Raw genomic sequence first — 14,962 nt, forward strand, 5'->3', positions numbered from 1 at the left:
TCTCTTGAATCTGCTGGCAAGCAGCGAGCTGTCAGCTCAAGACCTGGGCTTGTGATCCTGTTAACCGAAGGTTGATTGTGTGTCTGTGTGTGTGTGTGTTGCTTTTTAGTGAAGGTTATAATTTGTTGCTTTCATGATGCTCTGTCTGCGGTGCTTGTACTCCACATTATCTCCTCTCCCTTGTGGGTTTTCTGCAAAGCATGATGGGAACGTTAGCCTGGAAAAGGAAAAATAATTCACACTGGCTGTTGTTGATGTTTGCCTGGTGTGCGTGGCGAAGTGCATCACACACACAGCCGCAAGCAAAGGGAGACATCTACTGTCTGAACAGATCGCAAAGGAACTCTTTTACTTCTATTTGTGTCTCTGCAACATTGCTGCGTTTAAGTCTGTCTGCTTGCTAAAACATTTCTGTTGTCCCCTGCAACCCGCTACGAGCATGTCTGTACAGTGTAAATAAAAAAAAACTTCTGGGATTAATTCTATAAGAAAAGGCAGATTCTTTCTTTTTTTTAAACCTACTTTTTACTTAAAGAAGTCACTGAGAAAAGTTTGGTGCGAATTTATCACTGAAGGGTTAGCTCTCTGCAGGCAGGGAGTTTTTCACAATGCAGTGAAGAATGTAAAAACTTGTCTGCAATCTGAATCAGTCTGACAAGATGCATTTTGTTAACAGGTTTCCAATAAAGCATTCAGGCCATGGTGTCAAAATTAGCTAGGTAAACCCAGTATTTATGGATACGCAGTTTGAATCTGCCCAGTAGTTGAAACTCTTTGTAGTAATTTGCATCATAGTATACTAGGTTTGGTACAAGGCCCATTGATTCAGAAGTCCAAGTAGTTTATATGGGGTTCATTCTGCTAGTACAGGGGTCAGCAACCTGCGGCTCTGGAGCCACATGTGGCTTTTTCATCCCTCTGCTGCGGCTCCCTGTCACCGGTCAGCTCCATAATGGATAGGGCTTTCGGTTAGGAGAGGCAGAGGAAAAAGGATGCTGGGCTAGGAGGAGACTCTATGGTGGGGGAACCGGACTTCCTATCAGCAGAGGAAAAAGGACGCCATGCGGGGAGGAGACTCTATGGTGGGGAAACCGGACTTCCTATCAGGAGAGGAAAAAGGAAGCCACGTGGGGAGGAGACTCTATGGTGGGGGAACCGGACTTCCTATCAGGAGAGGAAAAAGGATGCCACGCGGGGAGGAGACTCTATGGTGGGGGAACCAGACTTCCAGTCAGCTTCAGAATTGAATGGGTGGCTCCCAGTTAGGACCTTTGTGGTTCTTTGTTGCCAACCCCTGTGCTAGAAGAAAGGAATGAAGAATTCTGAGATCTTGGTCTCCCTGTTTTTTTCCTTTTGATGTCGGAGATAGTCGTTTGTAAAATCTATTTCAGTTGGCATTATCTTGATTTCTTAACATTATAAAAAGGGCAGAATGAATATGGGGGTGATTTTATCCCCTAAGGATGCCAAACTAATCAGAATGAAAAAAGACGTGCTTGCCAGTTTCATATTTCATGCCAGGTCCAGAATTCATCTGATGGCAGAAGCTGAGCTACTGTATACAGGTACTCCTCGTGTTATGACTATAATGGACTCTGCCCGTCACGGTCGTAATTCATGACTGTCATAAATCTGGTCACCCACAAGATCAACCCAATTCCACGACCTGTTTTGCAGCAGCAGTTCTCAAGCAAATGCCAAACAATGGGTTCACTCTGGATTGTTATTTACCGGTCCCTGATGCCCAAAGGTTTGGGGGCCACTGATCTACAGTATTTTAAATTGTTTCAGATACATTATAAGGCTGCCTTTAATGTTTCCACAAGAGAGCGCTCTTTGTGTAATAAAAATGACATTTCTGAGACATTGTGACTTCTTTTTCTGCAACAGCTATTCCAGTGTGATTTGGCTTTCCTCTATTTTTTCCCTCCCTCCTTCCCTTTTTTCTCTCCTTTTTTCCTTCCTTCCTTCCTCTTTCTTTCCTTGAAAAAACTTTTTTCCTTCACCCCATTCCTAAACGTGTTGGCTTCATTTCTGTTTTTTAACTTTTCTAAATTTCCCAGTATATCTTCCTCACTCCCTCTTTCTTCTTCTTTTCCTCTTTTCTTTCTTTCTTTCTTTCTTCTTTCTTTCTTTCTTTCTTTCTTTCTTTCTTTCTTTCTTTATCTTTTCTTTCTTTCGCCAAAGCATCTGCTTTTGGAGTGAAATGCCTTCCTCCTTCCTTCCTTCTTTCCTTCCTTTCTCCAAAGCATTCTGCTTTTTGGAAGAAGTGCCTTTCTCTTTCTTTCTCTTTCTTTCTTTCTTTCTGCTTTCTTCTTTCTTTCTTTATTTCTTCTTCTTTCTTCTTTCCTTTCATTCCTTCTTCTTCTTTCTTTCTCAAAGCCATTCTGCTTTTGCGAGGTGAAATGCCTTCCTTCCTCCTTCCTCTTTCTTCCTTTCTAAACGAATTCTGCTTTTGGAATGAAGGCCTTTCACTTTATTTCTTTCTATTTCTTTCTTTCTGTTTTCTTTCTTTAGTTCTGTATTCTCTTCCTTCTTTCTTTCTTTCTCCAAAGCATTCTGCTTTTGGAGTGAAATGCCTTCCTTCCTTCCTTCCTTCTTTCCTTCCTTTCTCCAAAGCATTCTGCTTTTGGAATGAAGTGCCTTTCTTTCTCTTTCTTTCTTTCTTTCTTTCTTTCTTTCTTTCCTTCCTTCTTTCTTTCTTTCTCCAAAGCATTCTGCTTTTGGAGTGAAATGCCTTCCTTCCTTCCTTCCTTCTTTCCTTCCTTTCTCCAAAGCATTCTGCTTTTGGAATGAAGTGCCTCTCTCTCTCTCTCTCTCTCTCTCTCTCTCTCTCTCTCTCTCTCTCTCTCTCTCTCTGTCTTTGTTTCTTTCTTTATCCAAAGCATTCTGCTTTTGGAGTGAAATGCCTTCCTTCCTCCCTTCCTTCCTTCCTTTTCCTCCAAAGCATTCTGCTTTTGGAGCAAAGTGCTTTTCTTTCTTTCTTTCTCTTCCTTCCTTTCCTCTTTCTCCTTCTTTTCTTCCTTCCTTCTTCCTACCGTCTCTCCCTATGAAACTATGAGAGAAAGGAGGCTGTCGCTTAAGAGTTATAGAATAACACTTTATTCTTTCCAGGTTAGAGAAAAAAAACTTAAGATAGACCCGCCCTACTGCATCTAGCAGTTAAAAGGGGCGACAGGAAGTTTATACTTTCAGACTGGCAAGAATCTAGGAATATGGCCTTCCAATAAGGTAGATTTTGCTCATCCGCTCTGGCTTCCTGCCTGGTTCACCCAAGACGACAAGACAGGAAAACAACAGTCCACAACTACAGATGTCATTCATAAAAAATGTATGGCATGAAAATGTATCTCGGGTGTATCTCAAAGGCAGACATTTGCAACCCCTGAATGTATCCTCAGGCAAAAGAGGGGATCCTTCTCCATGGATTTGTCCAAGAAGACATCAAGATTTACACTCAAAGATGCCTGGGTTCATCGTGGGGAAGTGAACCTCTGCCAGCCCTTCCCATCTTCAATACCATGAATTTAATAAAATGAGTGTGTTTGAAAATATATGTGTCTGTGTGTGTGTGTGTGAGAGAGAGAGAGAGGGAGAGAGGCTCTGTATGTGTGTGAGGGGTGTGAGAGAGAGAGACAGATTCCCTGTGTGTGTGTGTGTGTGAGAGAGAGAGAGAGAGAGAGAGAGAGAGAGATTCCCATGTGTGTGTCTGAAAGAGAGAGAGGGGGGGGCTTTGTGTGTGTGTGAGAGAGAAAGATTTCCTATGTTTTTGTGTGTGTATGTGTGTCTGAGAGAGAGAGACAGAGACAGAGAGAGAGAGGCTTTCTGTGTGAGAGAGATAGAAAGATTTCCTATGTTTGTGTGCGTGTGTCAGAGGGGGGGGCTCTGTGTGTGAGAGAGATAGAGAGAAAGATTTCCTATGTTTGTTTGTGTGTGAGAGAGAGACGGAGGGGCTTTCTGTGTGAGAGAGATAGAAAGATTCCCTATGTTTGTGTGTGTGTGTATGTGTGTGTCTGAGAGAGAGAGAGGCTTTGTGTGTGAGATAGAAAGATTCCCTATGTTTGTGTGTGCGTGTGTGTGTGTGTATGACAGAGAGAGAGGGGGCTTTCTGTATGAGAGAGATAGAAAGATTTTCTGTTTTGTGTGTGTGTGTGTCTGTCTGTCTGTCTGTCTGAGAGAGAGAGAGAGAGGATTTGTGTGTGAGAGAGATAGAAAGATTTCCTATGTTTGTGTGTGTGTGTGTATGAGAGAGAGGGGGGCTTTGTATGTGAGATAGAAAGATTTTCTATGTTTTGTGTGTGTGTGTTTGTGTGTGTGTGTGTGTGTATGAGAGAGGGGGGGCTTTGTGTGTGAGAGAGATAGAAAGATTTCCTATGTTTGTGTGTGTGCGCGCGCGTGAAAGAGAGAAACAGTCAAAGACAGACAGGGTCTGTGTGTGAAAGAGAGACAGAGATTCTGTGTGTGTGTGGGGGGGGAGATACACACAAAAACACACACACCCCTACTAGGGAGAGGAGGACGATTCCAGGTTGCACTGACTTCAATTCCACCAAGAGTCAACTAGGACACAACCTTTCATTCACCTTGCTAGTTATAACGTGGAAATTCTTCTTCTTTTTCCCTCTCAGCTGTTTCCTATTTGATTCTTCTTGCAAAGCCAAAGCGCCAGGGGGGCTCCTGAGGTTCTCCTGGGTCTCCACCGACCACCTGAAGGGCGACACCTTTTCTAAAGGAGGCACCTCCTCTTCCTCCTTCCTCCTCCTCCTCCTCCTCCTCTTCCCGGCTGGTCACATGAACCCAGAGGAGACTGTGTTTACTCGCCCGTTTGCACCGTGACGCAACCCGGCGAAAGGTCCCTGCCAACCTGTGATCGGTCGGGAAGCCGGACTATGAGCTTTACTCATTCGCAGCGTAATCGGGCGCCGCAACCACCCAGCCGGTGATACGAGGGGCTTTGCGCCAGGCGCCTGCGCTTTCGGGGAGGAACCGGACCCAGAGGGCGCAGCTCGGCAACGCTGGTGGCGGGCATCCTGCGCCCCTTTTTCCGCCTTGAAGGGGAGCCAGGCTGCCCAGGTTCCCCCCCTGCAGAAGCCCTGCCGGCGGAGGAAGGGGGTTGAAAGGCCCGGGAGCTCTGCCTTCCACGGTCCAAGCCAAGCAAGGCACAATCCGCCCTTTGCGCTCCCTTTCAGGATCTCTGGTCGGCGCTCCCTTCGCGGCCTTGCCGGCGCCAGGATCTGCCCGGGCCCCGGCTCGAGGTAGGCAGCATGGACAGCCAAGGGGGTGGTGTGGAGGGAGGCGGCTGGGCAAACGGAGGCCGGCCTTGCAAGCTGTCGGAAAGGGAAAGAAAGGAGATGGTGTTCCTCCCCCCTCAACCGGCAGAGAACAGAAGGAGAAGAAAGGGAAAGCAAAAGGGAAAGGGGGAAGAAAGGAGGGAGGGGTGTTTTACTGTTTAGACATGTATGATTCTGGTATTCAAGTACTACGTTCCCGACTCTAGGGGGTGGTGCTCATCTCTGTTTCAAAGCTGAAGAGTCAGCGCTGTCCAAAGTCTCCATGGTCATGTGGCCAGCATGACTCAATGCCGAAGGCTCGCAGAGCACTGTTACCTTCCCACCAAAGGTGGTTCCTATTTTACTACTTGCATTTTTAACTTGCTTTCGAACTGCTAGGTTGGCAAAAGCTGGGACAAGTAACATGAGCTCACTCTGTTACACAGCACTAGGGATTCGAACTGCTGAACTGCAGACCTTTCTGATCGACAAGCTCAGCGTCTGAGCCACCATAGATCATAGATACAGACATTTAAATACAGTTAAGACTGTTGTGTCTGTTTGATTGTTTGTAATCTTCCTTTGGGTGAAATAGTGCATCACGGGGCAACAGTTTTTGAGTCAACGTGCCTCAAATAGTTTTCCCTTACAGAATGCGTTCAAAATCCGGACATCACTCCTGGGGGATTGTAGTTTGGCAAAGTTGTGTCTGCTTCAGTGTTGCTGCCCTACTGCAGTGAGCCACAGTCTTGTGATTTTCGTTTTCCAATAACCCCTATCAGCTTCCTATTAAGAAAGTCAGTGGGGAAGCCAGCAGGAAATCAGAAGTCACTTCCCTTCTCCTTTTGCCCTTGATTCTTCTGTTTCTCAGTTTAGGCAGTGAACTATCTCTGAAAGGATGACCCAACAATAATGGGGCTGTTCAGTGACTATTAAGTGTCTCTGTGTGTGTGAATGAATGAACGAATTATAAGGCACACCTACAAATATAAACAAGCAGCTTTAAACTCTACCTGCGAAGAAGAAGGAGGAGGAGGAGGGGAGGGAAAGAGAGACACACAGAGAGATAACTGGATTAAGGTTCTTTTACACTTATTTCAGGTCCAAAAAAGTCACAATGCCTATCGACATCAGGGACGTGATGCAGCTCCTCTGCCATATTTCTGAAGAGCGAAAAATGAAAGCAGCCTTCAAGCACTCCGGGCGAGGCGCCTTGGTGGTGGGAACGACAGCTTTCTTCGGTGGTTTGATGGCAGGCCCGCCTGGCCTTGCTGTTGGTAAATTAATGCTTCGGCTATGTGCATAAATGCATCCAGGAGTTTTGGATGGATGCACAAAACTCTAGCTTTTAATATGAGGCGGGGGGGACGGACATAGCAATAGCCCTTAGACTTATATACCACTTCACAGTGCTTTTACAGCCCTCTCTAAGCGGTTTACAGAGTCAGCCTCTTGCCCCCAACAATCTGGATCCTCATTTTACTGACCTCAGAAGGATGGAAGGCTGAGTCAACCTTGAGCCAGTGCAGGCAGCCGGCAGTCCCAGAAGTGGCCTGCAGTACTGCATTCTACCCACCGTGCCACCACGGGCCTTATATATCTATAAATAGATATAAAATAGGACAAGGCAACTTAAAAATCTCACAGAGCCCTTATCTGCCTCCAGAACAATGCTGCTCGCCTTTGCAAACAGTCAAGGGATTCTAATCATTCAGTAATGGTTTGCCAGAGAAAGTTGAAAGCTGCCTTATCTGTTCTGTTTTTCCAGGAGGTGCCATTGGTGGCTTGCTGGGGGCCTGGATGACCTCCGGACAGTTCAAGCCCATTCCTCAGATTATCCTGGAACTGCCTCCTGTGGAGCAGCAAAGGCTTTACCAAAACGTCTGTGCCATTATTCAGAATCTGGACTGGACCGACGTAGCCCAGCTCACAGCCTTGGTCATGGCCAACGGTGCCCTTCAAGAGAAAGTGCTCGGAGTCCTGACAAGCTACATCACCACTGAACTCAGAGGGGAGATCCAGTACGGAAACTAGACCCAGATGTGTGTTTCATGGGGTTGTGAGTACCTGTGGCTCCCTTCTGACCCCTTTTCTCTGGCGTTTTAGATTATCTTAAGATCACGGTTTTAATAGGAATAAGAAGATGGCAACCGTGCATTTTTCTTTTACCCCGAATAATCTGTTTGGGAAAATGAACAAGGCAAGCTTTGGTTTGCCCATTCTGGTTTTGTTATTTTCTCTTTCATAATTAGTCAACAGCCAAGGGTGGATCGGTTTGAGCCACGATGTCCACCGTATTTATTTAAAAATCTATTTATGCCATCCCAAAAACTGGATTTGGACTGCCTTGCTGAGTAAGTACCTCTCATTCATCGGACCTCAGAAGCAGTGGCCTCTGTACCAGTGACGCCTTCCAACAAAGGGCTACCGTTGCGTCCTTGCATTGCAGTCAAGGATGTAAGTCATGGCGTTGGCACTAGGATGACATCCCCATTTGATGCTCTTTGATGTGCATCGTTCTAGATGAATAATGATACACTGCACAGGTGTCAGCCTTTCCTGCCCAGTTACAAGGGTGGGAATCTATGATCAATTGTCCTACCCAAGTATGTTCTTTGGCTGGAGAGAGACAGGCTGGTGGATAACATATCTTCAGGATACCAAGTTGGAGAAACCTAATGTAGATAGCTGCGCTGTGATTGAATTGTATAGTGTCCTCTTGGCCATATTTGAATGATCAAATTACTTGAAATTTCTCAGGGGGGGTATGATCTTCTCCACGGGATGTATTTTCTTCTCCTGCTGCCTTAATTTTGAGAGGGTGAAGGAGTGAAAAGTTGAAATAGTCCGAAGCCGAAAATGTAGCAGATGATTCACCTTAGGTATTTCTCCTGAAGATAAAATAAAGCTGAATTTTAATGTGTTTCACTGCCAAGGTTGTATGACTGTTATTCCCCTTCCTTTTAGAGATGCTAAACTGGGTTTCTTTCAGTTGAGAACGTTCAACAGGAGGAGAGAAGGAAGAAAGATCTGGGAGTAACAAAGAATATTAAAAGTCCAACATTCAGGTTTTACAGTTTGGGGTTTTTTTTTTAACAAATGAAAATACAGGTAGTCCTTAGCTTAGAACAATTCATTTAGTGAACATTCCAAGTTACAATGGCACTGAAAAAGTGACATGATCAGGAGTGGAATTCAGCAGGTACTGACACGTTCTGGAGAACAGATGGTGGAAATTTTGAGTAGTTCAGAGAACGGGCAAATACCACTTTTGGCTGGCCCCAGAGTGGGCTGGGAATGGAGATTTTGCAGTATCCTTTCCCTGCCACGGTTCCACCACAAAATCGCGGAGGACAAAATCGCGCTCGACGAAAGCGCGCATTTGACGTCATCACAGCGCGACGAAAACATCGCGCTGTGATCGAAAAATGTAAAAATAAAGCTAAAACCTTCCCCTAACCCCCCCAAACCTAACCCTAAACCTAAACCTAACCCTAAACCTAACCCTTAACCTAACCCTAAATCTAACCCTAAACCTAACCGTTAACGTAACGAAAAACCTAACGCTAACCCTTAACCTAACGCTAAACCTAACGCTAACGCTCTAAACCTGACCCTAACCCTTAACCTAACCCTAACCCTTAACCTAACCCTTACCTTTATGTGAATCGGCTTGCTTTAATTTTAATTTTATTTCAATTTTTAATTTTTTTGTCGCGCTGTGATGACGTCACATGCGCGCTTGCGTCGAGCGCGATTTTGTCCTCCGCGCTTTTGACGGGTCACGCCCTGCCACGCCCACCAAGCCAGGCCCACAGAACCGGTAGTAAAAAAAATTGAATTTCACGACTGCTTATGGCCATTTTCACTTAACGACCATTGCAGCACCCCCATGGTCACGTGATCAAAACTCAGGTGCTTGGTGACTGACTCGTATTTGTGACGGTTGCAGTGTTCCAGGGTCATGTAATCAACTTTCGCGATCTTTCGACAAGCGAAGTCAATGGGGGAAGTCAGATTCACTTAACAACTGCAGTGGTTCACTGGCCATAGATCAAGGACCATCTGTCATAGAAACCGAGCAATGAAAAATGGCCTTCAGGGTGCTTATCTCATACGAGAAATTGGGGCCTGGGGAAACATCTTCAGAAAGGCAGATATGATGGGACAATGCAAACTTTGAAAAGTGCTTCAGAGAGCTCTAGGTGAGGATGGCAGCCTTGTAGATAAATTTGGCGGTAGGAACAAGGGAATTCCTGTAAAGGGCTGTTTTGGAAAGAACTTCAAGGCTGCAACTAAGGGAGAATGGTAGTGTGTTTGCACAATCAGTCCTTTTTGTGCAATGGAGAGCTAGCCTCCCAACGAAGTTGGTAAGTTAATAGTTGTGTATCTTCATCTTATTTAGAGGCCGTTGTATCGGGAGGTAAGTTGTCAGTCTGCATTTCGTGGGTGAGTGGCCTTCCAAATTTAAGTATCACTCCTAAAACATGAAAAACAGTTGTAGGATTCGTGACCCGTCAAAACCGCGGAGGACAAAATCGCGGTCGACGAAAGCGCGCATGTGACGTCATCACAGCGCGATGAAAAAAATAAAAAATTGAAATAAAATTAAAATTAAACCAAGCCGATTCACATAAAGGTAAGGGTTAGGGTTAGGGTTAGGTTAAGGGTTAGGGTTAGGTTTAGAGCGTTAGGGTTACGTTTAGCGTTAGGTTAAGGGTTAGCGTTAGGTTTAGCGTTACATTAATGGTTAGGTTTAGGGTTAGATTTAGGGTTAGGTTAAGGGTTAGGTTTAGGGTTAGGTTTAGGGTTAGGTTTGGGGGGGTTAGGGTAAGGTTTTAGCTTTATTTTTACATTTTTCGATCACAGCGCGATGTTTTCGTCGCACTGTGATGACATCAAATGCGCGCTTTCGTCGAGCGCGATTTTGTCCTCCGCGATTTTGTGGTGGAACCATAGGATTTGGATATGTCTAAGACTAGTGGGAGTATAGAGACCACCTTTGGCGGGAAGGTAACAGGGTTCCGTGCATCTTCGGTGTTTAGTCATGCCGGCCACATGACTATGGAGACGTCTTTGGACAGTGCTGGCTCTTCAGCTTTGAAACGGAGATGAACACCGCCCCATAGAGTCGGGAATGACTAGTACATATGTGCAAGGGGAACCTTTACCTTTAAGTCTAGTGAATGTCATAATGGTGTTCCAATATCTTTGGGGCTGCCACAAAGAAGAGAGGGTGAACATGTTCTCCAAAGCACCTGAAGACAGAACAAGAAGCAATGGGTGAAAACTAATCATGGAGAAAAACAACTTAGAACTAAGCAGAAATTTACTGATAGTGAGGACGATCAACCATTGGAACAGCTTGCCTTCAGAGGTTGTGGGTGATCCAACACTGGATGTTTTGAAGAAGAGACTGGATAACCATTTGCCCGAAATGATCTAGGGTCTCCTGCTGAAGTAGAAGATTGGACTAGAGCTCGCACAGAATTCTTCAAAATGAAAAAGGTCTTCTGCAGTCACGACCTAAGCCTAAGTATGAAAATCAGGCTTGTCAGTTGTTATATCTTTTCTATCCTGCTCTTGAAGAAACGAGAAGCATTTGAAATGTGGATTTACAGGCGGCTGTTACGTAGAAGCTGGGTTGACAAAATCACCAATGAGGAGGTGATAAGCCACCTGGGAAAGCCAAGGGAAATAATCAAAGCCATTAAAAAGCAAAAGTTTGAATATTTTGGACGTGTGATGCAACACCCTTGAGAGACCGCCTGCTGCCAATTACCTCCCACAGACCCATTAGATCTCACAGGGTTGGCCTCCTCCGGGTGCCATCTACCAGCCAATGCCATCTGGCTATTACCCGGGGGAGGGCCTTCTCTGTGGCGGCTCCGACCCTCTGGAATGAACTCCCCGCAGGGATTCGGACCCTCACCTCTCTCTAGGCCTTCCGAAAAGCTGTCAAAACCTGGCTTTGCCAGCAGGCCTGGGGGTGATGAGTTCCCTCCCCTCTCGACATGTATGGTTGTGCGACTGTTGTTTACTTTTATTATTTGTATTTTGCTTTTATGTTCCCCCTTTTCCCCCTTGAATTGTTTGCCGCCCTGAGTCTTCCCGGAGAAGGGCGGCATACAAATAATAAAATTCTATTCTATTCTATTCTATTCTATTCTATTCTATTCTATTCTATTCTATTCACCCAGAAAAATACGACATCCTTCACTTAATCCTCCAAGGGCAGTGTTTCTCAACTTGGCCACTTGAAGATGTCTGGACTTCCCCAGCTGGGGAATTCTGGGAGTTGAAGTCCAGACATCTTCAAATAGCCAAGGTTGAGAAACACTGCTCCAGGGAAAGACTGAAGGCAAATGTGGTGCAGGCAGAAGAACAACACGGCTTCAAAACCAAAGGTTTGACTGGTTTGGGCAAAACTCAGTAGCACTTTTTCATGTGGCAGTTGACAAAAATAGGATTGCCAACATAATCGCCAATGTTCAATGACGGATATGGCACAAGAAGAAGAAGCTTTCAGACATCCCAAGTAGGTGGAGTGATGGGCAGGAAGCTCACTGGATTGAACTTAAGTGTAATGGTTAAGAAGAGGCACAAGAGGGCTCTTTTAAGCTAAATTTGTTAACAACTACAGCTATTCGACCAAGATATGTAAGTCACCAATGACTTTAAGGAAACTTAAAAGACTTTGAGATGCAGGACAAACTTTAAGGCAAGAGATATGCAACCAACATCTTCTGGCCAAGACCCAATCTAGGTACCATCACTACTTTTCTCACCCAGATCTTTTGTGGATAGGAATCTCCTTGACTTACAACCACAGTTGGGACCAGAACTCTTCTTGTCAAGCAAGGTGGTTGTTAAGTGAGTCATGCCTGATTTTATGGCCTTTTTGGTCACAGTCCTTCAACAAATGCCAACAATCCAGCTTTCTCCGTTGACTGCTTGCCAGAAGCTAGCTGGGAAAGTCATAAGTGCCAATTATGTGACCATGCGATGCTGCAAACATATATATGTATGTATGTATGTATGTATGTATGTATGTATGTATGTACGTACATACATATACATATATACACATATATACACATATATATATAAACACACACACACACACACATATACACCGGGTGCCAAGCCCTGAATCATGATCATATGACTGCAGGGATGCTGTGATGGTCATAAAAGCGAGGACCAGTTGCAAGTCACGTTTTTCAGCACTGTTGTAACTTCAAGCAGTCGCTCAGCTAATGATAGAAAGTTGAGGACGACATATCTTATACAGGTAGTCCTTGACTTATGACCACCATTGAGCCCATAATTTAGATTGCTAAGTGAGACGTGTGAGTTTTGTCCCATTTTATGACTTTTCTCGCCACGTTTGTTAAATGAATCTCTGCAGTTCTTAAATTAGCAATTCCTTTGTTAAGTGAATCTTGCTTTCTCATTGCTTGTCAGAAGGTCGCAAAAGGGGATCACATGACTCCAGGACACTGCAACCATCATACATATGACCCAGTTGTCATATTTGACACAAAACCATGGGGAAGCTGCAATGGCCATAAATGTTGAAAGTCACTTTTTTCAGTGCCATTGGAACTTCAGTCACTAAGTGAACTATTTTAAGTTGACTTACAATTATTTTAACTATGGTGCATTTTGTGAAAAATGCACCAAAGCCTAAAAGTCACATCCCTCCTTGTGAAATAGCTTAATTAGCACAAGAAATTCCAAACCATGATTCTCATCTCAAAAGCTGAAGTTCTGCATAGTCCATAAGATCAAATCTACCTTTTTTCGAAAGACAGAAGAATGGTGGAGAAACGCTCCAGATGACAAACTCTTTGAGGATGGGGCAGCTCTGTCACTCTGCCTTAAATTAATCATTAACCATCATTAATTTTAAAAAAGATTTATTTCTAAAAGTCAGTTTACCTGTTATCTTTCCCCCATCATGAAATCACTTCCGCTCATCTTTAACCCCATTGCTGAATTACTGTATTTTTTGGAGTATAAGACGCACCAAGATTTTGGAGAGGTAAATTAAAAAAAAAGCTTTTGCACTCTGCAGACCTCCCAAATGCTCTGCACACCTTATTTTTTTGTGAAAAACGGGGCATGCAGAGAGTTTGAGAGGCCTGCAAACTTCTTGTGGGGGCTGGGAGGGGCAAAATGGAGCAAAAACAGCCCTCCCCAGCCTCCAGGAACACTTTGCAGGCCTCCCAAACCCTCTGCATGCCCCGTTTTTCACAAAAAAATAAGGTGTGCAGAGCATTTGGGAGGTCTGCAGAGTGCAAAAACTTTTTTTTTAAATTTACCTCTCCAAAATCTTGGTGCATCTTATACTCCAAAAAATACAGTAATTCAGCAATGGGGTTAAAGATGAGCGGAAGTGATTTCCCGATGGGGGAAACATCCATTTTTGTGAAGGGGGTAGGATTCAGTGTATAAGACGCACCCAGATTTTCACTCTATTTTGGGGGAAAATGGTGAGTCTTATACTCCGAAAAATACGGTGATTTATTTTCAGTTTTGCAGAATAGATCCAAACCGTGTAAACCCAAAGAGTCTCAAAACTACACAAAAGAAAAGAAAACTGTTTTCCTTTCGATCTTAGCGTGCTGTGCACAGTGCTGCTAGCTGATCTGATTACTGATAAGTTGTATTCACTTCATCAGTAGCTTCAGCCTTTAAACTCAAGAGCTGATTTCCGATTTTTTTTTCCGTTTCCTTTTTGTTCCGCACAAGCCACGTTTTCTGCCCAACAATCACCTGCGAGAAGTTCTTCTTTTTTTCTTTTGGCCGATGCTCATCTTAATTGTGCTGCTGTTTTTCTATGATTTGATTGAGTGTGAATAGAGGATGGATCCTCAATGCATTTGTCTTTTGACACGGGCAAGAGATAGCCACAGGATATGCCACCCTGTGGGAAGCCTTTTGACCACCATGGTTTGCCACGGGGTGGCACATAAAAAAGCAGCATTGCAAAATACAAGGCAGCTTGAATGGGTTTCCAGGAGATACAACGGTAAGGTAAAGGTTCCCCTGCACATGCATGCTAGTCGTTTCCAACTCTAGGGGGCAGTGCTCATCTCCGTTTCAAAGTCAAAGAGCCAGCTCTGTCCGAAGACGTCTCCATGGTCATGTGGCTGGAATGACTAAATGCTGAAGGCACACAGAACTCTGTTACCTTCCCACCAAAGGTGGTCCCTATTTTTCTACTTACATTTTTTATGTACTTTCGAACTGCTAAGTTGGCAGAAGCTGGGACAAGTAATGGGAGCTCACTCCGTTATGTGGCATGAGGGGTTTGAACTACTGACTTTTCTCATCGACAAGCTCAGCGTCTTAGCTACTGAGCCACGGCGTCCCACTACAATCTTGCATTAAATAAGACAATGCCTGATTTTGCAAAAGGGATGCATTGGCCAAGTTTCATCATTTGTCCTCTGTCATCCTAGGAACATCCCAAAGGTGTTTTCCCCCAAAAGGCAACTGAACTCCTCCCCCCCTTTGGAAATGTTTCACTTCTCATCCAAGAATCTTCTTCACTTCTGGATGGGAGGTAAACAAGTAAAAAAAAAACCCAAATGTTGTTAAATTCATTGGTGTCGTTGGTCCAATACTGTTGCAATTGGAACAGGATGTTCTCTTCCTCGTTAAAATTTCATTGTTGGTTTTTT

At 44.5% G+C, this 14,962-nt stretch overlaps 1 protein-coding gene across 1 annotated transcript; it reads left to right on the forward strand.

Moving 5' to 3' along the window:
- The first annotated feature begins 4,850 nt into the window (after positions 1 to 4,850).
- On the forward strand, positions 4,851 to 8,205 carry C14H19orf12 (chromosome 14 C19orf12 homolog). The gene is made up of 3 exons (XM_032230947.1): positions 4,851 to 5,255; positions 6,372 to 6,547; positions 7,039 to 8,205. Exons 2-3 carry the CDS (start codon positions 6,388 to 6,390, stop codon positions 7,302 to 7,304), a joined length of 426 nt encoding a protein of 141 aa, XP_032086838.1. The 5' UTR covers positions 4,851 to 5,255; positions 6,372 to 6,387; the 3' UTR covers positions 7,305 to 8,205.
- Positions 8,206 to 14,962: the final 6,757 nt, after the last annotated feature.

This window comes from Thamnophis elegans, chromosome 14, assembly GCF_009769535.1.
Source record: "Thamnophis elegans isolate rThaEle1 chromosome 14, rThaEle1.pri, whole genome shotgun sequence".
Classification (NCBI taxonomy): Eukaryota; Metazoa; Chordata; class Lepidosauria; order Squamata; family Colubridae; genus Thamnophis; species Thamnophis elegans.